The 27,735-nt window shown below is 40.2% G+C and overlaps 1 protein-coding gene across 8 annotated transcripts in view; it reads left to right on the top strand.

Moving 5' to 3' along the window:
- lrp8 (low density lipoprotein receptor-related protein 8, apolipoprotein e receptor) overlaps positions 1–27,735 on the top strand; it is a 187,969-nt gene that overhangs the window by 122,513 nt on the left and 37,721 nt on the right. For 6 of the 8 annotated variants that reach the window (XM_061824591.1, XM_061824589.1, XM_061824584.1 and 3 more), the window contains exons 6-11: positions 7,327–7,701; positions 17,962–18,084; positions 19,206–19,328; positions 19,470–19,520; positions 22,108–22,227; positions 25,345–25,470. In XM_061824591.1, coding sequence (XP_061680575.1) covers positions 7,327–7,701; positions 17,962–18,084; positions 19,206–19,328; positions 19,470–19,520; positions 22,108–22,227; positions 25,345–25,470 — 918 coding nt within the window. The remainder of the gene's footprint in view (positions 1–7,326; positions 7,702–17,961; positions 18,085–19,205; positions 19,329–19,469; positions 19,521–22,107; positions 22,228–25,344; positions 25,471–27,735) is intronic. The other 2 variants (XM_061824592.1, XM_061824587.1) reach the window with 1 other exon arrangement.

Here is a 27,735-nt window from a genome sequence, read left to right as displayed (position 1 = left end):
CAAAATGTCAAAGAATATGTCATTATTTTTTTCCTGGGCATGAAATGTACATTTTAGGGCATCCTGAGTTTCATGGTCAGGTTTCGGAAACTGAAACTGACAGAAACTGTCACCTTTCTAAAGCAACTGCATCTGGTGTGACACGTCACCTTAAGAATCACCCGGTGTCTAGAAAAAGATTGCATGTTAATAGAATCGCATCATTATGGCATTGTGTTTGTCCTCAAGTGACAGACATACATAGTTCAATGAGTAGTTTCAGTAGACGGGAGGTTATGTTAATATTACATTATATATTATGTAATAATACAACAGAAATATAAATGGAGGTGTAGGTTACTTTCGGCTTGTCCCTTTCGGGGTCGCCACAGCGTGTCATCTCAGATGAACGCACATATATGTTTGGCACAATTTTTACGCCGGATGCCCTTCCTGACGCAACCCTTCTCAGGGAGTGGAGGCCCCAGTGGGATACGAACCCACAACCCCTGGTTTACCAAACCAGTGCTCTCACCACTGAGCTAAGGGGCCTCTCACAACAGAAATATCAATCACATCACATTTTCTTTCCATTTCTTACTGCAAGAATATTTTTCAAGCACACAGTGATAGACTATTTATAGGATGCATCAGTGTAACTGTGCTGATCCCATACATCTGTAATCATACTTGGGCTAGTAAAAATGCTCCAGTACTACGGTACCCGATACCATTTACCGACCTGTCGTAGCCTACAATTTTTACGTCCTCTGAGTGTGCAATGTGGAGTTTGGCAAATAGCAAATATTTTTTTCAAAAAGAGTCAACATGTGCCTGCTTCAAACTAATTATGGACATTACCAGTTTAAGATTAAATCAAAGTTAATACAAAATAAAGATAATTATTTTTTTTGTAAATAATCAAAGGCATAGTTTCATCTTGCAAAAATCCACTAGTGATTGCTCTTTGCCAACACATAATGCAAAATGCCCCTACAGTCTAATGAACAGCCTTGATGCTCCAGTACAAACCTTTAAATAAATATTTGAAAAACAGTGCTCATCTACATTTACAGAAAGATAATATAACACAATAAATTCCCAAGATAATATGCTTTGTACTCTTTTCATCAAACCTACCTGTGATATCTACAGTAGATGCATGCACCACATGCATGAATAAATCCCAGGTCTTATACTACTCCTTTCATGTCAATTTACTGGAAAGTCATTGTGAAATAGGCTGTTGATTCTTTCGATAGATGCAGTTGGATGCAAGAAAAGACATCTGTATTTAATAAAAAAAAATGAACACAATGCTTGTCTAGTCTCATGTACGGGCCACTAATCCACTAAAACAAGCCCAGGTGCTGCTCATTTTGTTTTCTTACATTTTGGTTTGATACTGCAGGTGTATGGTGTGTAATCAAATGAATCAAAAAGAGCTCATCTGCTCTTTGGGGGAGGGCTGAGCTTTCCTTCAAGCACAAATGATAAATAAAGGGAAACACTACATGGTTCATTTAATAACAATGCCAAACATGGGTTTGTTGGATTTTATGCTCTAAAATCATGAAGCCATATATGCTTGCATATGTAACCTAGTAATAATATACAGTATACAAGAAAGTTTCATGTGTACCTGTATAGTATATATACAAAATATATCCAATGCATGAGTCAGTTGTCCTTGAGGAAAAGGGTTCATGATCTTAGACCCACCCCCCTTCCCCTTCTGACTACCCCACTATTCGTCTGGCTCGCCACTGGTGGTTCCACATGGGAACAAATGTTTAGAAAGTTCCACAACCTCCATGTTGGGCCGTCCATGTTGGGCCGGTTGCTGATATCATTTGGGAACCAGGCGGTTGAATAGAATTTAAAGTCCTCCAGATTCAGTCCCAGAATTATTTCAGTCATGTCTTTTCTTTTTCCTCGTTTGGTTTTAAGTTAAATTTTAATAAAGTTGGGAAAGCTGGATGACGTTGACAAAGTTTGGGTGAAAAATCACATTAAGTCAGGGAAAAAAGGCAAACTGTATGCAAATCATACTGCCTTATGTGTGTCAAATTTTAACATTTGACAGATAGAGTAGATTGTTAGGTAGACATCCTACATGACTTCCTTTTAGTCATGTTTTTTTTCATCACAATTTCAGAAACCATAGCAATCCTATTGTATCTAATCCTTCATCCATTTCTATCTGATCACTTCTCCTTATTTTTTTCATTTTTTTTTCTCCCATTTCCTATACCTACCTGTTTGGAGCCTCGGGGTCATGTTTGGTTGAGGAGGCTTGTTCTCCTCGGTAGAACTAAGTGGATCAGCCTGCATGTGCGTTTCTGAGCATCTGTCTTCTCTAGTGCTCCCACACACAATCTCATACTGCGAATTGTTTGCAGTCTTCAACAACGGAGACAGAGTGATCGCTCTCTTGTACCGTGACGCATATGTACACTAGCAGAAACTGTATTTGATAACAAACTTCTAAAAGTTATAATGACAGTTTGGGAAGAGCAAAACTATTTTTTATGTAGTCATCTGAGATGACAATTATCACAGGAAAAAAGGTAACTAATTAAAATAGAGCTTTGACTCTACAGGCCTATAATCAAAATGCAATTCAGTTCAGACAGTAATAATGCAGAAATGTGTTTCCCCAGGTTTAAATTAGTTCATGGTTTCTATATCAAGGTGATATACTGAGTACACAATCAGGGATAGAAACGTAGTCATGATGAGCAGTTTTCTTTTCTATGAGCAACATGTGCTTGGAGTCTGGTATCCGGGTTTTGAATTCATGTTGTTTGACTCACAGGAACATGCTAACAACTGCTTTTCACCAAAGTGTTATCAAAATCAAAACAATGAAGACACATAAATGATTCAATGGAAAACATCAACACCAAACATAAATAAAATACTTTTTTTAAATGCTAATTTGTATCAGTAAAAAGACACTTGAGTATGTTTCTACACTTGTGTGAGACCCAAATCTAGTTGTTGTTTCTGTTTACTACTTATGTGATCATGTTGATTCTATTACCCACCTGGTTCTTGCCCATTACCACTGACAGCATCATGAGCATGCTCGCAGTTTCGTGGGCTATTCACTATTCAGGAGTGATCAAGACAAAGACTGAAAAAAACTGATGAGCCCCTAAAAGTGATTAGAATTTGCATATGTGAATAGTTTAAACCAAAAATAAAGTTGTTTATCTTTAAGAGCATTGAACAAATGCTTAACACCTTCAAACATTGCTTTACCTTTAAACAGATAGTACTGCAAGCATTTGACAGTTAAATCCGCACATCCACAATGTACAGTACCTGTATGTAGGCCGCATGTCAACAGTTATGATGAGGAAGAGAATCAAGATGATTACTGACTCAAAAAAATTGGATCTACGGGGTGACATGATCTGGGTGGTGGTCATAGAATGGTTGAGTGATTTAGCACTAAAGTCTTGGTCCGGATTTGTCTGGATTTGATGTCATGTTCAATCCTAGTTTGGCAAAGCGATCGACGTGGGCACCGCGGTGCTCATTGTCCTCTCCTGCCGACTCACTCATCCTATCACAAATCAAACAGTCGGTGAGTGTTTCTGTGAATAACAGGATAGATGTATAAACGCAATTACAATGAAATTGGGATTAAATTATATTTGGAAGTATAAAATATATTAAATTATATAATCATGTGTTAAACAAATACAAACAGAATACAATGACTTGCAAATCATCTTCAACCAATATTTAATTGAAAACACTGCAAAGAGAAGACATTTAATGTTGAAGCTGATAAATTGATCAACTCACTAACTTAGAATTTTATGGCTGCAACACATTCCCAAAAACCACAGACAAGGTCATGTTTACAATATCACGTCACTGTTTTGTTTTAACAACATTTGGGAACTGAGGACACTAATTGAGCTTTGAAGGTGGAATTACTTCCCATTCTTGCATGATCTACAGCTTCAGCTGTTCAACAGTCGGGGGTCTCCGTTGTCATATGCTTTAAAATATGCCACACTTTTTCAATGGGAGACATTTCTGGATGCAGGTAGTTTCTGCACTCTTTTACTATGAAGCCACGTTTCTGCAACGCGTCCAGAATGTTTTTTTTTTTGTTTTTGCTGGCTTTTGAACTTTGCATCCGTACTTGTCCGGATAGTTATTTTCCTCTTTTCCCTGGCGCACACGACATCCACAATTTCGAAAAACAATTTAAAATGTGGACCAGTTGGACCACAGAATACTTTAATACTTTGCATCAGTCCATCTTAGATGGATTCGGCCCCAGAGAAGCTGGTGCCGTTTCTGGATGTTGCTGCTAAATGGGTTTTGGTTTACATAGTACAGTTTTAAGTTGCACTTACGAATTTAGTGCCAAACTGTATTTCCTGACTTCGGGTTTCTGAAGTGTTCCTGAGCCCATTGTGTGATATCCTTTAAACACATTATGTTGATTTTGATGGAGTGCCACCTTAGGGTCAAAGTTCACAGGTGTTCATTGTCGGTTTTCATCCTTGCTGCTTACATACAGAGATTTCTCCTGATTTTCTGAACCTTTTGGTTATATTATGGACCATAGATAATGAAATCCCTAAATTCCTTGCAATTGTACTTTGAGGAACATTGTCCTTGAACTATTTGACCATTTTCTCACACACTTGTTCAGAAAGAGTTGAATCTGAGATCATCTTTGCTTGTGAATGCAATTCAGGGAAGCACCTTTTCGAGCCAATTGTGGCATGCAACCTTTTCCAATTAGCCTGTTTCCTTCTGGGATGTTCCAAAAAGGAAGATTTGATGAGCATTCCTCAACTTTCTGAAACATTTTGGTCACCTGTCCCAGCTATTTTGGAATGCATTGCAACCATAAAATTCAAAGTTGATTATTTGGTCAAAACAAAGTTTATCAGTTTGAACATTAAATATCATCTTTGTAGTGTATTCAATTAAGTATAATTTGAAGATGATTGGGAAATCATTGCACAGTACAACCTCGGTTCTTGACCACAATCTGTTCCAGAAGGTGGTTTGAGAAGTAATTTGTTCGAAAACCGAATTGTTATTTCCCATTAGAATTAATGGAAAAAGAAATAATGCGTTTCAAGCCTAAAAAATTTGACTTTTTAAAGCATTTATTTTAGCTTTTCCCGATATAAACTGCATAGTAGAAATACATATATAGTTTAAAAACTTTATATAATAAAATATTTCAAGAATTATATTATGGATATTTATTTTCTGCTTAAAATGCTTGCTTTAGTAGAAGCCTAAGCTAAGCTGGTAGTGCATTGCCGTATCTGTAACCTTGTAAAAAAAAAAAAAAAATTAACATAAGTGCAGAATAACTTTAAACAAGCAATAATGAGGGGGGGGGCTTTTTTATTTCTATAAAAAGTAACACACAAAACATTAACTCGCAACTCGAGTTAACGAAATCTTTGAAACAAAACAAAAATGCAGAAATGCTAATGGGACAGAGCATTATTAAAGTTCACAAAAAAAAAAGCAATGCAAAACTATCAACTACTGCATAAAATCTCTTCGGTGGAGGTGACTCGCCCCCTTTTCACAAAGAAATAATCTCGTGTCACCTGTTTGGCCGTCTTTTAAGCAGTTTTCGGAAGTGGCTCATTAAAATTTTGCAGTCCTCTGTTACATTTGGCTTTATTGGGGTGATGAAGTTCTACGAAATTATGGATTTAGTTCAATTTGGTACAGTTAACTTTGATATCAGCACTTGGGACAGCCTTTTTGCCTCCAGCCTCATTAGACGACATCTCCTCTTCCAACGTCTTCTACTGCTCCTCCTGTAGGAGTTCTTCGGTGGTAAGCTCGACTCGATGCTATTTGGCTTTCAATTCTTTCTTAAAGTCGACGGTTTTACTCACAACTTTCCTTTTTTCAGCACCAGCAGCCTTACTACTTCCACTTGCCTTTTTTGGAGCCATGATTGGGGGTTAATAGTCCTCAATAGGACTCACTACTCGAACAGGACAGGAAGAGGCTGCAATATACAGAATAACAAAGCGCATCTTGATTGGGTCAGCTGGTCCGGGCACACATGTTATGTTATTTGTGGGGTTTTCCGCAGGGCGTTCGAGTACCGGATTTTCGTTCAAAAACAGGAGCAAAAAAAATGACAAATTTTCTTTTGAAAACCGATTTGTTCGAGAACGGGGACGTTTGAGAACAGAGTATTCACTGTATTGTGTTTTTTTTTTCCATAATGACGTACCAATTTCGTTGGAATTGGGTATGACAAAAAAACAACCTGTAATTCGGCAAATTCACATATGATGTACCGCAAATATGACAAGGTCCACTATAATAGCAAACAGGAAAACCACGAGCCTGTTATAAAGACTTCCTTTGGCACAGTGGATAGAAGAAAAGAGAAACAGATACTTGCTATTCTGGTCACCATTGCAAAAATTTGACCATTTGGGACAAGATGCACTTGAACAAAAGATGACTAATAAGCCACTTATTACAAAACTGAAGTCATATGATTAAGTTAACGTGTGAAAATAATGGTTGAAACCATCAATGTATTGTCAAAGTACAAGACAAACTTATGTTTGAGTTAATATAATGGATATGTCATGTCAACAAAAAGTGTGCAATGTATTATTAACTGTTCTTTTCATCTGATGTATGTCAATGTTAGTGTTAATAGCGGTTGGAACTTTGCGGCTGAGAGTTTTCCGTTTTGTTTTCACCATATATTTAAATGCAATATTCAATGTTTTACACACATTTTGGCCACACTTGTTTTTTTGTTGCATCAGACACCCAAAGACTGACAGTAAAAAGAATTTCAAAATCCTCCCATGCTCATTAACTGCAAATCCTCTACGATGGAAATGAAGCATTAAACTTACATTCTAGCCTCCCCATTCACTTTTAATGAATACGCTGATAAGTTAAGTTATCTATTCTCACAATTTCTCTTATCAACTCTCACACGCTTTAAGAAGAAACAGGGAAAACTTAAATTAACTTCAGCTGGGAAAAGAAACTATGGCATGGACAAATGTATTGGGACACATGACCATTGCACCCTTTAGGGAGTTGGTCTTCCTTTTGTGTCGAATAATTTTTATCACATTGTCCAACATTTGCATGTTGCAGGGTTTTAAGTTATCTCAAAAGTTTTGTTGGGGGTTTAGGACAGATACTACATAACAAAATAAAAACCCTACATTTTCCCAGATGTCTTTGATTACCTTTGAAGTGTTGAAGTTATCAATTCTGGTACATTTGTACCTTTTATTTCATGAATGACAACGATACTATGTAATAATCGCTACCTGCATTCGCTACCTGTAGATGGCAACGCCTGCCCGACCAAGGATTTTCAGTGCCGTAATGGGAAGTGTATAGCTCCCATCTTCATCTGTGATGGCGACGATGACTGTGGCGATGCCAGTGATGAAGAGAAGTGCTCAAATCCCACCTGCGGCCAGCATGAGTTCCGCTGCAATGACTCTGAGTGTATTCCGGCACTGTGGAGTTGTGATGGGGATCCTGACTGTAAAGATAAGTCAGACGAATCTATGGAGCGCTGTAGTCGGAGGACTGAGCCCCAGAAACCCCGATGCATGGTGAGCGAGTTCCAGTGTGGGAGTGGCGAGTGTGTCCGCATGAACTGGAAATGTGATGGAGATGCTGACTGCAAGGACAAATCCGATGAGGCAAACTGTCGTGAGTAAACTCTCATTCATCACCTTCACTGGACACAACATTAGTTATACTGATAGAACTGTGGTGTGTTTTGAACATTTGAGCGCTGCAAACTATTCAAGATGACTCTCAGAAATACACTCCAATTGCAAGTAATGAACTGATCACCACAACGCCAGTTACATCACAGTCATTTCATTTGCGCTATGCAAATATAGCCTTGGCTCATGGCCCCGTGCTCTGCTGCAAATGGGATGACATGAGAGCAGACTGATTAAACACTTAGTAAGGACTGTACTATGTTTATGCCGATACCATCATTGGTTATTAATCCATTATCTTATATTTCATCTCGCTTATTAAGCTCTATATGCTGAATGAGTATATTTTGTTCTTTTATTAACTTCCCGTCATTTTTTTGGACCAACTTATTCAACAGAATACTAGTGGGCAAGAAGATGCCTGAAGAATGGAGGAAAAGTGTGCTCGTTCCCATTTTTAAGAACAAAGGCAATGGGCAGAACTGTGGCAACTATAGAGGTATAAAATTGATGAGCCACACAATGAAGTTATATGAAAGAGTAGCAGAGGGTAGACTCAGGTCAGAGGTCAGTATCTGTGAGCAACAGTATGGTTTCATACCTGGAAAGAGTACCACAGATTGATTATTTGCCTTGAGGATGCTAACTGAAAAGTGCAGTGAAGGTCAGAAGGAGCTACATTGTGTCTTTGTGGATCGAGAGAAAGCCTATGACAGAGTACCAAGAGAGGAACTGTGGTACTGCATGCGTAAGTCTGGTGTGGCAGAGAAGTATGTTAAAATAGTACAGGACATGTATGATGGCAGCAGAACAATGGTGAGGTGTGCCGGAGGTGTGACAGAAGAATTTAAGGTTTAGGTGGGACTGCATCAGGGAAGGCAAGGGGAAGGGGGAAGAGTGAGGCTACAGGGAGAAGAGATAGCAAGGGTGGACGACTTCAAATATTTAGGGTCAACAATCCAGAGCAATGGTGAGTGTGCTAAGGAATTGAAGAAAGTGGTCCAAGCAGGTTGGAACAGCTGGTGAAAGGTGTCTGGTGTGTTATGTGACAGAAGAGTCTCTGCTCGGTTGAAGGACAAAGTTTACAAAACAGTGGTGAGACCGGCCATGATGTACGGATTAGAGACGGTGGCACTGAAGAAACAACAAGAAGCAGAACTGGTGGTGGCAGAAATGAAGATGTTGAGGTTCTCGCTCAGAGTGAGCAGGTTGGATAGGATTAGAAATGAGCTCATTAGAGGGACAGCCAAAGTTGGATGTTTTGGAGACAAGATTTTAGAGAGCAGACTTCGATGGTTTGAACATGTTCAGAGGCAAGAGAGTGAGTATGTTGGTAGAAGGGTGCTGAGGATGGAGCTCCCAGGCAAAAGAGTGAGAGGAAGACCAAAGAGAAGGTTTATGGATGTGGTGAGGGAAGACATGAGGGCAGTTGGAGTTGGAGAGGAAGATGCAGGAGATAGGCTAAGATGGCAAAAGATGACACGCTGTGGCGACCCCTAACGGGACAAGCCGAAAGGAAAAGAAGAAGCATCAGGGATCAGATCTGAGGCCCTTCCGTTTGCTGTTGTAATGGATAGGCTGACAGATGAGGTTAGACTGGAATCCCCTTGGAACATGAAGTTTGCAGATGATATTGTGATATGCAGTGAAAGCAGGGAGGAGGTGGATGAACAATTAGAAAGATGGAGGCATGCACTGGAAAGGAGAGGAATGAAGATTAGCTGAAGCAAAACAGAATATGTGTGTGTGTGAATGAGATGGGTGGAGGGGGAAGAGTGAGGCTATAAGGATAAGGGATAGCGAGGGTGGCCGACTTCAAATAATTCGGGTCAACAATCCAGAGCAATGGTGAATGTGGTAAAGGAGTGAAGAAACAGGTCCAAGCAGGTTGGAACAGCTTGCGGAAGGTCTCTGGTGTGTTATGTGACAGAAGAGTCTCTGCTAGGATGAAGGGCAAAGTTTATAGTGAGGCCGGCCATGATGTATGGATTGGAGACGGTGGGTGTGAAGAAAGAACAGGAAACAGAACTGGAGGTGGCAGAAATGAAGATGTTTAGGTTCTCGCTCAGAGTGAACAGGTTGGATAGGATTAGAATTGAGCTCATTAGAGGGACAGCCAAAGTTGGATGTTTTGGATACCAGGTTAGAGAGAGCAGACTTCGATGGTTTGGACATGTCCAGAGGCGAGAGAGTGAGTATAGTGGTAGAAGGGTGCTGAGGATGGAGCTACCAGACAAAAGAGTGAGAGGAAGACCAAAGAGAAGGTTTATGGATGTGGTGAGGGAAGACATGAGGACAGTGGGTGTTAGAAAGGAAGATGCATGAGATAGGCTTGGATGGAAAAAGATGACAGGCTGTGGCGACCCCTAACAGGACAAGCCAAAAGGAAAAGAAGAAGATATAATATTAAATTCCCATCATTGAGCAAAGTGTGCTAAGCTACATTATTAAAACAGTCACTACTTACGAAAACTTGAAATTCACTTACAATGATCTCTGTTGTACTGAATGTTGTGCCTGGTGAATGTATAAATATGGTCCCTACTGATATTGTTTTCATTGGTACTGAATTTGTAGATGATTACAGTACATGTAGTAGCCTTTGATTGTGGAAAAACAATGAGTATCAAAATGATAGAAGGATGATCAGAATTAACTTTGTCATAATTATCCAAAAATGGGTTGCCATGCAACTGTGGGATCTGTAAAAGCAGGAGAAGCTGACAGTGCTTGTGCGACTGTGTGCTTGTTGCATGTGTGGGAGGTGATGGTCCTTTACGAGGCACAAAGCCCATCTGGTCTGCTCTTCACACCACTCGAGGACATGACAGCAGATTCACACTTGCAACATGAAAGATGCACACTTCATAGCCTCACACACAAACACACAATTTCTAGACGCATTTTACAAAGACTAAGGCTGACGCAGGTAGTTTAAGTGTCGCATCTCATAGATGTGGCAAACAGGTGCACTTTTCTTGGGCGGGGTTGCGCAGACGTAGCACACAAATTGAAGAGGCTTTGTCCAATTCATACTACCATCTGCCAAAATCATGTTGAAAGTTTGTCCCCATAAAAGAAATCCCGGAATTTTACCTGAAATATCTCCTTCACTTAAGGGCCCACCAATGAGGTATGGAATTTATGTACCAAGTGAATCTTTGTTTTGGTGCCTATTTCTAATTATGGTATGTTCAAATATTTAGTGAATTTTGTTACCACAATTCGTAATGTTTATATAAAAGCCTGCACATGGATTTTCACCACCGGTGTGTTGGCAGCTAAAATGGGTAAGCCAAAGGTGTGCCAAAAAAAAAAAAATGGTAGCTCTCAGTTTGATCCAATGGCCTCGCTCTGTCCTGGCTGTCCATTTTTACAAACTATACTCGACATATGCGTGAGACACAATTGCTTCAGAAAACAAGTGACAAGTGGATCTTACTTACACTGTTTTTGTGTATTTTGTGTATTTCAAAATGCATAATTCAGTGAATATATAAAATCTGCACACAAAGCTTCAAATGCCAGGTTTTGTAGTAAAAAACATTAAAACAAGGGACCACAATCATTTTTTAAATCCACTACTAATGTGTCCGATATAATCTGTCCAGCACATTATTTTTTATTTTAGTGAGAGAAAATAAAATTAAACAACTAAGTTAATGTGGTTGCACAAAAGTGCGCACACTTTTGTAACTGGGCATGCAGCTATGTTCAGAAATCACATACAAACTCATGTTGAATGTGAGTCAGCACACACCTGCAGTGTGCATCTTGATCAGTGCCCCAAAAAGCTCAGATGCTCTAGTCGGCTTTTCCTTGCATGGCAACAGCAAAATAAGCTATTTTGCATTGACAGACAAGATTTGGAAACATTTTCATTGGCCCAACCAATGTACCTGTACCCAGCCCTATTCTTACACCAAGAATACATGCTCCTTACAGATGTGGAACCACTTAAGAGGGAAACAAACAGGCTTTCCAACAGTATGAGTTAAATTTTTGAACCACCTTTTCAAAATGTCAATAAATATGAAATTTTGTGTAATAAAAAAAAAGGCCAACAGTTGGAGATGACGTCTGACTGCAAATAAGACGTCTGAACTCAGATCATTAATATAAATGAGATTTGAGAACTATCCTCTCTCTGTTCCATATAATTTCATGTCACATGAATGTGAGATGTAAAAACGATGCAAAAAAAATTTCCATTGAAGAAAATTGATGAAAAACAGTGGCAAGATGTTCTTCATCAAAACTCTTGCTGATTGCAATCAGCAGATTTCAACTACTGAAAGATTTTGTCTTTTCTTCTCAGAGATTGCTGTTAATTACCATTGAGTATGATATTTTGAGCCTGTAGTGATTGGCAAAGTAAATGTTCACCCATACTGTGTATTTTTTTTAATGATCACAATCTAACTGCTCTATAAGTCTTTTGAAATACTGTAAGTAAGTAAGTGTTCAGATATCTCGACATTACATCCAAAAAGATAGAAATTAAAAATAGAGAGCGCAATGCAAACCCCCTTCAGCGAAGATTTACTGCAAGACAAGCAGAAATACGTACACTGTTTCAAACCTGTGACAATTTTCAATGTTTCAAAGATGGAAATGTACAGAAGTTGGGTAATCAATGAATACGAGAAGGATAGAATGAGGAAAGCATGAGCAGGAGTTATTAATCTTGGGGGTGGTTATAATGGGCTGAGCTGATATCGCAATTGAAGAGAGGGGAAAAAAATGAGGCTACAATGTTTGAGCGCTGCCATTGTGGTCTATATTAGATGAAAGAGATCTCAGGCATATGCTGATCCTTTAAAGCCATTTTCACAATCTGCTGAATTCTCAGTTTTTCTCCATGAAATTAGATTTTCACTTTAATCTCAGCTGGTAGAATAGAATAATTTCCCTACATGTGGGTGGATTGATTGTGAGAATCTACACTGTCTTTGTAATCTAAATATTTTACAATGTACAGTGAATGGACATCCATTGAAACAATTTAAATGTACAAAAATATGGAGTTGTTCAACCTATTGCATCTGCACAACCTTTCAAGATTGTGGTGTTTGTGTTGGGGGTGGGTGGGGGTCTGTGTCTAATGTTGGATGATAGGTCTTGGCTAGCTATCTTTGTTGTAATTCATTTTATCCATGTTCAATGGGCTCAATGTACTTTCCAAGTTCTTCCACACCAACACGTCTAAACATGTCTTTATGGTCCACTTTCAAGTAACTTTATTGTCAGATGTATTATACATACATGGCATACAACATACCTGAAATAGCATTCCTCTCCAACCTGCACTGTTGTAATAGACTAAAGAGTTAAAAAGAAACAGATAAAATATAAATAAACTGGTTTGTCTAAAATGTGTACATTGTGTTTTAGAGAATATAAGCAATCTGACTAATTTAACAAGAGCTGCAATTAGTAGGTAATGTCCACGGTGCCGTAAAGGCAAGGCAAATACTGTGATTAAAGTGCTTAATTTCTGGTCTAGAGTCAATGGTGGTGGGTGGCAGGCAGGGATAATAATAAAGAGGACAAAGCAAAGATGAATTTCAGCATCCTGACTGCCTGGTGTCTTCGAAGCTGCTGTTTTTTGCCCAAAGACTCTGCAGTCTCCTACCTGATGGAAGCAACTTGAAGAGGCAGTTGGATTGGTGAGTGGGGTCAACTGCGATCCTGGTGGACTTGCTGGTAAGGCGGGTGTTATAAATGTCCAGAAAGGAGGGGAGAGAGACACTGATGATCCTCTCAGCTGGTCTCACAGTGTGTTGCAGGATCTTGCGGCAGATGGTGATGCAGGCACCCTATCACACGGTCAGCCTGCTGTACAGGATGCTGTCGATCATCCATCTGTAAAAGGAGATCATGAAAGGGAACCGGGCTCTCATCTTCAGACACACAGAAATTTGGCGCTGCTCACCCGGCCAACTGCAGTACTGTTGAGGGTTAGTGGTGGATACTGGGTGTGCCCTCTCATGAAGTCCACAGTGATCTCCTTAGTCTTCAGGTAGAGATTGTTTTCCTTGCACCACCTCACAAGGGGGCTCCCCTCAATCCTGTAACTTGCCTCATCATTGTTGTTTATGAGGGCCACAACAGTCGTATCGTCTGCAAACTTGATGAAAAGGTTGGAGTTGGATATGGGTGTGCAGTTGTTGGTCAGCAGAGTGAAGATGAGGGTGCTAAGCACACATTCTTTGGTGGGCAATAGAGGGAGCATCATCCCGGTTGGACCAATATGCAAACTGGTCGGGGTCCAGCGTGGAGGGGAGGGAGGATTCAAAGTGCTCCATGACTAGTCACTCAAAACACTTCATAATGATGGGAGTGAGTGAAACGAGGTGGTAGTCATTGTAGTAGGAGGGAAATGGCTTCTTAAGGTCCAGGAAGATGGTGGTGGCTTTGAGGCAGGTCGGAACGATGGCTTGGCTCAGTGAGGTGTTAAAGATGTCTGTTACGACATTTGGGAGATCATCCACACAGTCTCTGAGGATGAGGCCTGGAATGCCGTCCAGTCCGGACGCCTTCCGCGCGTGAGTCCTTCTGCATGCTGTCTGGAGACAGCAGCAGCACCTGGTTGTTGGGTGGAAAAGGGATCTTCTGTTCTGAGGTGGTGTTGTCTGCCCCAAAGTGTGCAAAAAAACTCTTCCTGATGAAGTCCTTCAAGTGGCTAGTCATGCACCACATGAAGTCCTCTGCACTCCTCCTTCTAGGATCCATTCCAGTTTACATAGTCACAACCACTTCCTCACCCTCCAGTCTGATCTCACACACTGACTTGACTGCTGAACTTTCTGACATAAAGCTTTAAGACAACACAAATGTGTGTCTCATCAGCAACAGGGATGAGACACCCTATAAGCAATGTTCCCTCTAAGCTGCGCAACTGTGCATTTGTGCACTTTTTGCACACTTGGCGCAGAGGAAAACAGATCCCGCACAGTGAACTACAGCCTGAATTTTTTTTTTTTTTTTAACGCGGCAGCACACTGCCTCTCACAAAGAGCTGCTGCTCAGCTACACCCAATGATCTAAGAAAAAAGAGCGGTATGTCGATTGGTTGAAGCCAGTTGGCCGGCATCTTGGTACTCCCAAAACATGTGGAGGACATGTTATACAGGTTGGATCATGGCGGGGGGTTTTTTCTTCAAAGTTTGGCATGCAGAATTAAAACTGGTCGTGTGTGCTTGACATTTTTTCAGTTCTGGTAACATGAAAGATTTTTAATTCGACTTGGTAAGCCAAAAAAGACTTACAACATCGGGACTATCAAGAAACCTTGCATATTACTTAGCGGCCGATTTCTCTGACATGTACTATCATCATAACATGGCAAAAATTAACCATTTCTTTGTCATAAAAACATAACATTTTAAGTCAACCGGTTCGATATATTTTTGACTGACTGTCGTAACATGATCGCCGCTGCTGTTTCGCGTTCCAGCGAGGCATACTGGAATAGCTGTATCATCGTGCATACAAAGGACGTCCAGGAGTGTCATGTTCCGGAGTTGCGACTCCATTCTGCCGTGGCCCACTCCTGTGCTCTTCCTGTCATGTGGGATATGACGAAGGCAATTCGTGTGTGGTCCGTCAGGAAGGCGGAGGCCTGTAGCTCGAAGTGAAGATCGCACTGGGCGAAGAAGGGTTTGACATTCCCTGTGTCGGCAGAAAAGCGTTCAGGCCGGGAGAGAGGTGTGGCTCCGAACCACTGAAACTCCGCGACTGGCGGGTGAGTCGGAGCGACCAGGACTGAAGTAGGAACCGTGGCGGCCGCTGTCGGCATGGCGTCAGCGGCGCTAACATGGGAAGCTAGCCATGGCTCTAATTGGGCACAAATCTTGTGAAGCCTCTGGTTAGTCACCTGAAGAGCAGTTTCCTGCTCTGCCAGGTGTCTGCTTTGGATCTGCTTTTGAGTCGGCTGGGTCCATGTCGTGGCCAGATCATTCTGTCTTAACCAGAACACTAGGGTGGACCCAAATGCACGACTCTGTAGACAGGAAGGCACTTAAAGGAAGATCTTTATTCGTTCCAATGTCGATTGCCGGAGAGTCAGTCAGAGTGAGCAGTAGTATCAGGAGCGTCAAGCTTACGGGGTTGGTCGGAGGACAGACGGAGGTCGGTACACAAGGGTTCAAGATCAGGAATGCGGAAGCGCGGGAACGAGGCATGGATGGCACCAATCTGGCAAAGCCAGACCGTCCGTTGGGTCCTATATATACTGGGGTTCATTGTAGCTGATGAGGCGCAGGTGTGCGCTTCCTAATCAACGCAGGTGTGCAGGGGACCTGCACAGCCAGGGCTGGACTGGTAGGACCATGACAAATTCTGTATTTTAAATATAGGAGGTGACATAACAGAGTAAATACATCTCAGATGAACGCTCATATTTTTTTTGGCACAGTTTTTACATCGGATGCACTTCCTGACGCAACACCTCTTGGGGAGTAGAGGCCTCAGTGAGACATGAGCTCACGACCCCTGGTTTACCAAAGCAATCCTCTCACCACTGAGCTCTGGGATCTCAGGGGGCAACATAACATTAACCCTAAAACTATTTGGGAGCATCATTCAGCTTTCAACATGTATTGCCAAAGATATACTGCAAGCAATAATTCAGTTTTACACCAAGTAAAACAGACAGGGATATCATTGTGGGTTAAAAAAAAAAAAGAAACAAAGTTGGAACCGACATTTCAAATTTATAGTGAATAGTTGGCTTGGTTAGCTTGTTAGTTGGTTGTATTTGTATTGTAATGTATTTTTTGTTTGTTGACATTTGCAGTGTAAGTTTGCAAAAACTTAAAATTGTTCTTAAAAATGTTCTTATGAGAATATAATTGGAACCTTTTCATGAGCCATGTAACTTCAATGGAAGACATTGATTGACCACAGTGCTTACGTCTGATGTTGCTCACAGTGGTCAAAGGGGGCGCTCGTGGCTGTAGTGTGTTTGCTCAGACACGTCAAAAATTAGAGCAAAAATTGCCCATAAGAGTTAAATGATCCACCTGGCAGGTGGTGCAAGGACAATAATTTCTACCTACTAAGGTGATCACAGTGGACTTCAGGAGATGGCACACCCAGCATCCACGCTAACTCTTAAAGGTGGTCTCCCTGAATGTGCAAAAAAAAAAAAAAAAAAAACTTCAGGAGAGTGCACTCCCACCGTGCTCTCACCAGCATTAACGGTGCTGAGGTGGATAGAGTATGCAGAACCAAGTTCTTAGGGGTGAACATCACCAAGAATCTCCTGAACCAGTAACAGCTCATCACTGGCCAGGAAAGCTTACTAGCATCTCAACTTCCTCCGGAAGCTGAGAAGAGCTCGAGCCCCTACCCCCATCATGTGCAGAGGGACCAAAGAGAGCATCTTGATCAATCACATCGCTTTGTCCTACGGAGACTGCACCGCAGCCTGTCGGAAAACTTGCTATAGAATATTGAGTGCAGCTGAGAAGATCATTGGAACCTCCCTTTGTTCCTTGTACGACATTCGCAGCTCCCACCTCACCCACAAAGCCCTCTGGGTTGCCACGCATCCATTTCGCAGCCTCTTCAGTCTGCTTCCATCAGAGACTGCCGTGTCTGTGGACCAGGACTGGCCTTATTCTTCAATTTTGGACATTCAAGTTCTACTTTTTATACTGTATGTACAACAGTTTTATTTCATTTTTTGTATTGTTTTATAGCTTTCATAGCACCGCGGGGCCTTTAGTGCTGTAATTTCCATCCCATTTATGTTACACATATTGAATTGAACAACTGACAATAAAAGAACCATGAACCTTAAAAACTGCCCGAGTGTAACAAATAACTTAAAGAATACATCGACCAATATATCTTGAGGATGTAATAATGGTTTTATAAACTGAAAAAAAAATTATATAGGGCCTCCACTCCCTGAGAACGGTTGCATCAGGAAGGGCATCCGGCGTAAAAATTGTGCCAAACATATATGTGCGTTCATCTGAGATGACACGCTGTGGCGACCCCGAAAGGGACAAGCCGAAAGAAACATATATATATATATATACATATATATATATATATATATATATATATATATATATATATATGTACCCACGGCATATGTATGTACTGAGCGAAGGATTAAAATTGAAATTGTTTAGCTCAAATGAGGGCATGTTTTACGTATTACTTGTTACAAAAAAAAAGTGTTGCAAATACTAACCTACTCTCTTGCCTGCATTATGTTCCCTAGCTCTGCTTACATGTCAGCCTGATGAGTTCCAGTGTGGCGACGGCTCCTGCATCCATGGCACCAAACAGTGTAATAAAGTCCATGATTGCCCAGACTACAGTGATGAAGCTGGTTGTGTCAATGGTAAGAAACAGTTGCAGGAAATCATGAAAAGCACAGTATTAAGGCATTATGTCCATAATTTTGTGTATGTAGTGCAGTTTGCTAATTTCATTTAAAGCCCAAGTGTCATCCCGATAAACATTCTAAAATAGATGTTGTAATGAAAAATACATATAACATTATTCACTTCAATGTCTATACGAAAAAATACATATGAGCAGAGAGCGCGTCATCCATGTGCAAAGTTGCAGAAGTCTCATTCGATATCCAAGTGGTCGCCATATTGGCTGCGTTTTCTGTCCATGACATCACACTGGGACATTCGCCATTGAAAACACGTTGTGCCACCTACTATGGGAGACGAATGCGCTCCTTCTGACACGGAAGCTCTTTTCGAAGAAGAGAACATCTCAGAACCGAGTGAAGTGACCGGGGCAATATTACCATATCGTTTCGAGCCATATTTAGATACAGATCACGCCCAAAACGCATGCAGCCAAACCACCTCCCTGTCCGATCCACTTCCACGGAGATGAGCCACCGTGGCCTGGCGCCGCGACGAGCCACCAGGGCCGAAGCTGTGTTGACGAGGCCGGTGGCGATCCACAAGGCCTGCGGAGGCCGTCCTTCAGCGGCTGCTGCACAGAAGCCTTCCGATGCACACATCGACACATTTAGCACCCTTGACTTACAGATTACTTACGGATACCCCCCCACCCCAACTATTCATTTTTTGGTAGCTGGATACACACCTATCATTTGGAACTTCAACTACTTAGTTTTTTTTATATATTGTATGTTTTGAAAGTAGATACATTTCAAATCTGGTTTTGTCCCATGTATTATGTTCTGTAGTGTGATTCATGTTAATAGTCAATTTCTTTATAAACATTATTTTTCAGTTTTTGTTTGCTTCAGAATTTACATTCATCATGTTTGGCGTTACCCATCTTTTTTTGTTGCTGTAAGTGCTACTTAGACTTTTGTTTTTGAAAATGTCATGTTGTATATCATAACCATTTTGCTGTACATCTACTGTATGACCATGTTATATATTTTATATATATTTTAGTTATTGTGCATTAGTACATTGCATGAGCGATTGTTTTTTTTAATGTATATCCTGTCTGTTTTTCTTGCAGTTACGAAGTGTGACGGAACTAGACACTTCCGCTGTAAGAATGGAGAATGTATTGACAGCAGAAAGGTGTGTGACAATATCAAAGACTGCAAGGACTGGTCTGATGAACCTGTGAAAGAATGTGGTAAGATCATATCTCCTTCTAACACAAGCACATGCATACACACGCAGATAAAAAAATTAATGATGCTGAACGCTTCACTTCATCCAGCACATCATGTTTGGTCAAACCATTAATGCTACTGATTAAGTCATTAATTTCCAGGCATCATCAACTACAGTGCAGGTCTTCTAATGTGGGCAGTCACTCTTCCTGGTAAGAAGAGCTTAATTTGATCAAGGCAGAATGAATTGGAACATTTCTCAACTGGCTTATTATGATCAAAGTTCCGGGTACCTTATCTTAGACAAGAAAATGTGATCAGACTACATTGCTCACACACACATTATCCCCACCCTGTGGATATTTACCCTTTAGAAAGCTTCAGTCAAGGATTTCACTTTCCTCACTGCAAAGTAAACACAGTGCTGCATTTTTTTCAAAAACAATGTTCTGGGTTATACCTTTATGTTTGACAACATAAAAGACCTGATTTACAAAATTCTCAAATAGCGGGCGTTAATTAACGTTTACGCTAACAGATTGCATGCAGTATTTGTCTCTAACTATTAGATCGTGGTCTTTTATTAAGATCCCGCGGTGGATACTAAAATGCATCTTCACTCCAACAGTTTGCATGTGCTGTTGGCAGTAGGTGACAGAGTGGTGGAGACCACCATATCTTAAAAAAGGTTTCAAATATTGATTTTATTTGCTTTTACTTTTTTTCATAAGCTGGCATTTCCTCACTACAAGGAACTTGTAGCAAGATAGTCCTTCCTTATTTTACTTCCTTGTTGTACTTTATTTATTTTCATTTTCTTTCAATTTATTGGTGGCATGGTGTGCTACTTGTTGCGCAACCTGCCTCTCGCCCATTTGGCTGGGATAGGCAAAAGCATCCTCTCGACCCTAGCAAGATAAATGAATAAATGTTATTTATAGTTCTGCCGGAGTCTCAATGCAGATGTCCAATAGCGTCCATGTGTATGATTAGCTTGGTTCTTATTTTTTTCTTTCTTTCTTTATTTATTATTTAATGTACAGGTCTATATGCTGAATTTTCACTGACATGACAAGTGCTATATAAATATAGATCAATTGCTGTAACTGGATACTGGATATTTGGAAGAGTTTCACAACTCCAATAAACTCTCAAATGATGGAATTTCAAGCATTAGTAAAAGAGGCAAACAAACATTACTGAGTTGCAGAAAATAAATGGATCGTTCTGATAATGGTGCAGAACCCAAGAGCAGAATAAGCATGTTTTGTTTGATTTAATCGACCCACATCCAAAGTAATTGGATGTGTGTGCCCATCCTGCACAACATTGTATTTAAAACTGACGCAGCACACACCCTTTCAGCATACTGAAAGGATCCAGACACAAAGAAACTCAGTGTTGGAATGAATGACATGACTCTTTTTTTTATGACTGCCTCCAAGTCAGCCCTTAATTAAATCATTTTGAAGTTCCGAAATGGCAATGCTTAGTAAATGAAATGTTGTGAAATGTTTTGTTTCTATCGGCTTTTAAATTTCAGAAATGTTTACACAATTCTCCCAGCGGCATCTAATTTTGCCTGCACTACTCTGGCCTGCACCTTCCTTTTAGATGCAGTATTTAAAGATGCAAAACCAGCCATTGTAATTCCTTCAGATTGATAAATCACATTGCTAGTGCTAAATTAAAATACATGGATGTACTTCTCCCAGAATGTGCAAAAAGAACTCTGCAGCAATTTACGTTTGGCAAATGCAATTACAGATGAACTTGTTTGTAGATCAGTTTCCACATCTGCATCAGCAATCAAGTTTTCACCCATTTTTGCCTGTGCAAATATCAGCAAATCAGGACCAAAGAATAATAAAATACTCCTGACATACAACCACAGCAAAGGGGGGAAAGAAGTAAAAATATAGAATAAAAAGAAAGACCAAGAAAAAAGCCTGTAATGTTAACATATACACTTGTATTTTACTGGATTTTTAAACTTTAAAACAGTACATTTCGATCTGCACCCTCACATTAGGGTTTTTAACAAAAATACTTGCTAAGTGCTTTTAATGTACACATACTGTAATACATAATTCTTCCATGTTTTCAGTCATAGCAAGAGAATGCTTTGCTAATATTCTCGCATCCTATACATTTCTAGCAAATCAAATTCCTCCAAACCTTTATTTGCTCTTATTTCTATTTCTGTTCATGCAGTCTCTCCCATCTTAAGCATCTCACTGATGTACCTGTAGTATTGAAGCTTAAATCTTTAATGTAAACCGGTAATGAAGCACCAGCTTTAGCTTTCTGAAGTGATCCCTCCATATTCCCTGGGGGGAGCTGAAAGACAAGGGATAAATGCAGACTTTAAAACAGATATAATAGAGAGAGGGCATGCAGAGGAGGAAAGTGGAGAAAATTAAATGAGACGAGAAAGAGGAGCACATGGAGAGAGCAGAATGTGCAAAGATTGTGGGTGGGGGCTTAATGCATGTGTTCAAATTGCATTTTGAGGGAGATACTGGATCAAGATGCGTTTCTCTGTGGTTCACGAACATGAACACATAAATGCCCACATGAAAGTGATACATGGCTCTCCATAGCAGTATTTTAACCCTCAGCTTTGTCGTTTGCATCCAAATGTTGTTGGACTCCAAAGCAATGTAAAATAACACATACACACCAACGAACACACACATGGCCATTGTGAGTTGACTGGCTGTTGTTTTATTTATCATTGTTTTTGTCCTAATAATATCTGACAAACTGGTCTCGCTCCTTGAACTATTGTCTGTGCAGGCCTGAACGAGTGTTCAGACAACAATGGTGGCTGCTCCCACATCTGCAGGGACCAAAGGATTGGCTTTATGTGTGACTGCCCCTCTGGATACAAGCTTCTGGACAAAAAGACATGTGGCGGTAAAGAAAAGAAAATTCCTAGCCTAACAAAGTGTCTCAGTTTTTTCCCACTCTTAGTTTTATTCTGCTTGCTTACTTACTACATCTTATCAGCTGGAATGTTAAATTAATTATTTCAAAAATATTGTTACTTTATATAATAATGCGGTATACACACACTAATGACATCCAATCCAGTAGAATGAGTAGACATAAAAACAACTGCAATCATAATAGTCAATGACAATGCTCTACATAATAATTGTTATGATCCTGCCGCTCCAGCCCGGGCTGTGCGGGTGCCCGCGTGCTCGCGCTAATTGGGAGGCACACACCTGCACCTCATGCGGGCTGATTATCCCCTGTACATATAGGACCCCGATGACGACTGGTCCTCCGCCAGATCGTTGAGGTTCATGTCCCGTTCCAGCACTCTAGTATCCCTGATCGTCAACCCGTGTGTACCGACCTTCGCCTGTTCTCCGACCGACCCCGTAAGCCTGACTCCCTGGACACTTCTGCTTGCTTTGATCGTTCTCCCGTGTACCGACTCCTGCCTGCTCGCTGACCTGCTCTCTTCGCCCGACGTTCCAACTACCGCTGCTGCACCTGACTGCCTGCCCGATCCCCGACCATTGAATAATAAACGTTTTTCCCAAATTACCTTGCATCTGATGAATCCTGCATTTGGGTCCTACCTTCGTTCTGATGGGTTGTGACAATAATAGAATAAAACCTCTCCCGCAGTGTTTGTTGAAATGGGTGATTACATTTTGTATTTACTACGCATTCTGTCAGGCTCTATGGAATTTGGCTCATTAATTTTATGGTACCATTCTAGTTGCAATACAGTTCACCTGCTGTAACTGGAGCTGGAAAGCAGAAGTGGTACTTTACTTATCATTGAGAGTAACATAACTTTTTCCCAATTGAGCCTTGTCAAATACAAAGCCAGTTCCAGTAAAGTCTGTACATTTTTTTTAAACATAAATAAAAACAGAATAAAATAATTTAAAAAAATGTTCAGCGTATAGTTAATTGAACACACTACAAAGACATATTTTTATGGCTGCAACTGATTCCAAAAAAGCTGGGACAGGTGGCAAAAAAGTGAGAAAGTTGAGGAATGGTCATCAAAAAACCTGTTTGGAACATCCCACAGGTGAACAGACTAATTGGGAACAAGTGGGTGCCATGGTTGGGTATGAATCGAGATTCCATGAATTGCTCACTTATTCATGACCAAAGATGGAGCAAGGTTATCCTCTTTGTGAACAAGTGTCTGAGAAAATAGTCAAAGAATTTAAGGACAGTTACAAGGAATTTAGGAATTTCATCATTTGCAGTCCACGATACAACCAAAAGGTTCAGAGAATCTGGAGAAATCATGCATGTCAGCAACGAGGCCAAAAACCAACATTGAATGCCTATGACTTTTTGATCCCTCAGGGGGAACTGCATCAAACACCAACATCATCAATGTGCCGGTCTTTGATACAGATGATTGCAGATGATATGTTGTATTGGTTTCATCAACTGTCACGGGAGTGAGTCACAGTCAAGTGTGAAGCAGCTGGGATGAGAATTAGCACCTCCAAATCCGAGACAATGGTCCTCAGTTGGAAACAGGTGGAGTGCGATCTCCAGGTCAGGGATGAGATCTTTCCCCAATTGGAGCAGTTCAAATCCCTTGGATTTGTGTTCATGAGTGAGGGAAGAATGGAACCGGAGATCGACAAGTGGATCAGGGCAGTGTCTGCAGCAATGCGGACTTTGTGTTTGTCCGTTGTGGCGAAGAAGGCATTAAGCCAAAAGGCAAAGCTCTCAATTTACCAGTTGAGCTACGTTCCTACCCTCACCTACTGTCACGAGCTGTGGGTCATAACCAAAAGAACAAATTCCAGGATACAAGCAGGAGAAATGAGTTTCCTCTGCTGGGTGTCTGAGCTCTCCCTTAGTGATAGAGTGAAAAGCTCGGCCATCCGAGAGGGGCTCAGGGTGGAGCTGCTGCTCCTCCACATTGAGAAGATCCAGATGAGGTGGCTCAGGCATCTGTTTAGGACGCTACCTGGACCGCTCTATGGTTATGTTTTCCGAGCATGTCCCACCGGCAGGAGACACCCCAGGACACACTGGAGAGACTGTCTTGGCTTTCTTGGGAATGCCTCGGGATCCACTCGGAATAGCTTAAGGATGTGGCTGTGGATAGGGACGTCTGGGCCTCCCTGCTAAAATTACTGCCCCCCTCGACCCAACCTTACATTATGAGGCATAAAACATGACAGCGGAGATACTGAAGCTGTACCTCAAGCACGAATGGGAAAGCATTCCACCTACAATCCTTCAACAATTGTGTGTCTATAGCTCCCAAACATTTATTGAATATTGTTAAAAGAAAAGGTCACATAACACAGTAGTAAACATGATACTGTCTGGCTTTTTTTTGAATGTGCGGCTGCCATAAAATGGTTATTTGCTAAAAGCAAGAATGTTCATCAGTTTGAACATTAAATATTTTGTCTTTGTAGTGCATTCAATTAAAAATGTGTTGAACATGATTGTTCAAATTTCAATAATTGTTCATGTTTAACAAATTCCCAACTTCATTGGAAGTGGGTTTTTACAACCACAGAATTTTTTTTTTATTTTTATTTAAATCTCATAGGGCATGGCATCCCCTAATTATTTGATTTACAAATACAGCGTTTATTTTTTTTTTCTGCAGCCAAACTGTAATTGTTATTATTATAACACTAGCAAATGTAGAGATTTCATGTCCCAAGCCATTATTGTGTTATCTTTTTGATCACTAATTTTGTTTGTTCTTCTAATCACAGCATTGGACTTTGTAGATACACATGGAGATCCCAAAATTGTTTTTTTTAGATCACATTTAGTTTATATTGGCATGATTTTTATTTTTCTGTTCACAAATAATTAATTTACAATGAAATGACAGTTTCTGACCAATTTGTTTTCAGTTGGTTTAAAACAAATGTTGCATTGTTGTAATAGATATTGTCTATATATGCAAATAACGTACATTCAGATAAAAAAAATATAGCTGACATAGCCATTGCCATTGCATTTCATCTCATGGGGAAACATGACTTTATTGACTCTTTATTCTCTCTACAGACATAGATGAATGTGAGAACCCAGATGCTTGCAGTCAGATCTGCATAAACTACAAAGGGGATTATAAGTGTGAATGCTATGAAGGTTACGAGATGGATCCTGCCTCCAAGAGCTGCAAAGCTGTGGGTCAGTCATTCTTCATTCATATTGAATAGAAGCAAAAGCAAAATATACACATGAATGGGCACACGTCCAAACATAAGCACATTGAAGCTTGACCTTTTACAAATAGCATATAGCCTTTACTTCTGACTACTACCACATTATACCCTCCACTGTTATCTCTATGTGGGACTCCTGAAAAGAGAGGCTTGATTTGTATGCGGGCCCTCCTCAGCCGTCTGTGCAAAGATAAATATTTACTTTTTTTTTTGCAGTCCTTACTAATGAAAACTTTAAAGCCATCTGCTACGCTTTCCCTGGAGTGTGTGAAACGAATAATAATAAAGACAGTTCAGATTTTTTCATTTATGCATGCATAGAATTCAGACATACACAGGATATACCATGTGGGTTTAACACATGGTCCTGATCCAAATTGTTTAGACATTGTAGATGAGCATTTGAGTCATAGTTAATGGAGCCCAGCGCTCAACGATGGTCCCCTTACACTGATTGACTGCATCAATAAGGCAACACCTCTGATAGCTTTTTTGTTGGTAAACATGTTTTGCTTCTGAGGTCCACATAGGCATTCACATTCTGGTAGTGTTTGACCTCTTTGTCATATTATGGGATTGGACTCCTTAACTGGGTTCATTACATGCCAAATTCAACTTTCTGCAAAGAGAGAGAAATTTGTTTTAGTACGGATTAAGATGGCCATAGGTGTTAGTTTAAGTCATTACTGCATGAAGTTGTGTGGTAATGAGAAAGCTTAACACCAAAACCAATCTCACACTCTTGGTTCAAGTACAATGAAAAGATTAATATCTGAATGTCTGCAAACTTTTATTAGTGTGAGACACAGAAACAGTCCTTCTAAGACTGCTATTTCATAGAAGAAATAACATGCAAAGAATAAATACTGAGAGAATAAAATAAACACTGAGGATCAGAGGGATAGGTGGGGAAATTTTAGCACCCAGTTTGTGCCATCAACTGAATCGTTAATCGTAACAATATTTTTTTTATTGGACAACCCACTTACAGTGCAATGTGGACAAAGCGGGTAAACCCCTGGACTTATTACTTCCCGAACAGCTTATGAATCAGGGAATCGACCAACCAAGAGTCCATTTAATGTGAGGAGATTGGGGATAAGGGTTAAAGCTGCCCAACTCTGTACAAAAACGCACACCAGTTTACAGTTATCTTGTTTCAAGAAGCTTTGCCCGATGCGAACACTTTTTAACATTAAGTGACGTAACATTATTGGCCGGGAGATCGATGCTCTCATCTGCCAATGTTATGACAGAGCGAACCAAAGTTTTGTCACACATTGTCAACTACAGAAATGTTTTATGATGGATAGGAATTCTATTGGGATATCATAGAGGCATGTTTGGTCTTTTGAAGTGATTCCCAACCATTGTGCCGTGAGAGCTCTTCTGGTGTACCCTGGAAAATTATCAAATTACCCTGAATTGGTCAAAATATTATTTATTTACAACAAATAATGTCTTTGTCCATCTATCTCTGGCAGTGGCATATAAAGACAGACAGAACAAATAACTGCTCTTCTATTTGATGACAGAAAGTGAATAAATTGACTTCTGTGTCCACTGTTGGTGACATTTTTGTTTGTTGGTGTGCCGTGAGATCTTTCAAATGTAACATATATACCTTGGCTATTTGAGGGCTGGGAATCACTGGTCAATAAAATTAGAAATACTTGGCCAATTGTTCTGATATTTTCAGAGGTGCGTGTGGACATAAACAGGGATGAAGTCATAAAATTTGGTGATGATTTGATTGAGATTGAACAGTGTAGAGACATAAAGTGACGTAACGCATGTCGTTTGGCATGACCTTGCGACTAAATATTTCCTCAAGGAAGCATTGTAATGTTTTTTTTTTTTTTTTAAGAAGCATTCCAACATGCTTCACCATCATAGTTTTCACTCATTATTGTTGGTGGTGTTGTTGTATGGTGTTGTGTAAAAAAATCATGCAGACTTTCAATATAAGTAACTATTAAACTGTAGAATGCATAAAAGTTCAATGAAGAAATGTCCTTGCCTTCTGCCATCTATCTACCTGTCAGTGTCTGACAGCCTGACAAGTCCAAATAATGCACGGGCAAAATCTGGCAAAAAGTCAAATATTTAAAAAGAAAATTTGCCTAAAATTACTACCAAGTGCATTTGTGGGGATTTTTTTCTGCATACCTTATTTTTAAGTCCAGAACTATGCGATGAGTTCTCACAATTAACTAGTTTCTTTTTTTGT

This window comes from Syngnathoides biaculeatus, chromosome 7 (assembly GCF_019802595.1).
Source record: "Syngnathoides biaculeatus isolate LvHL_M chromosome 7, ASM1980259v1, whole genome shotgun sequence".
Lineage (NCBI taxonomy): Eukaryota > Metazoa > Chordata > Actinopteri > Syngnathiformes > Syngnathidae > Syngnathoides > Syngnathoides biaculeatus.
This window is presented reverse-complemented; position numbering and strand designations above follow the sequence as displayed.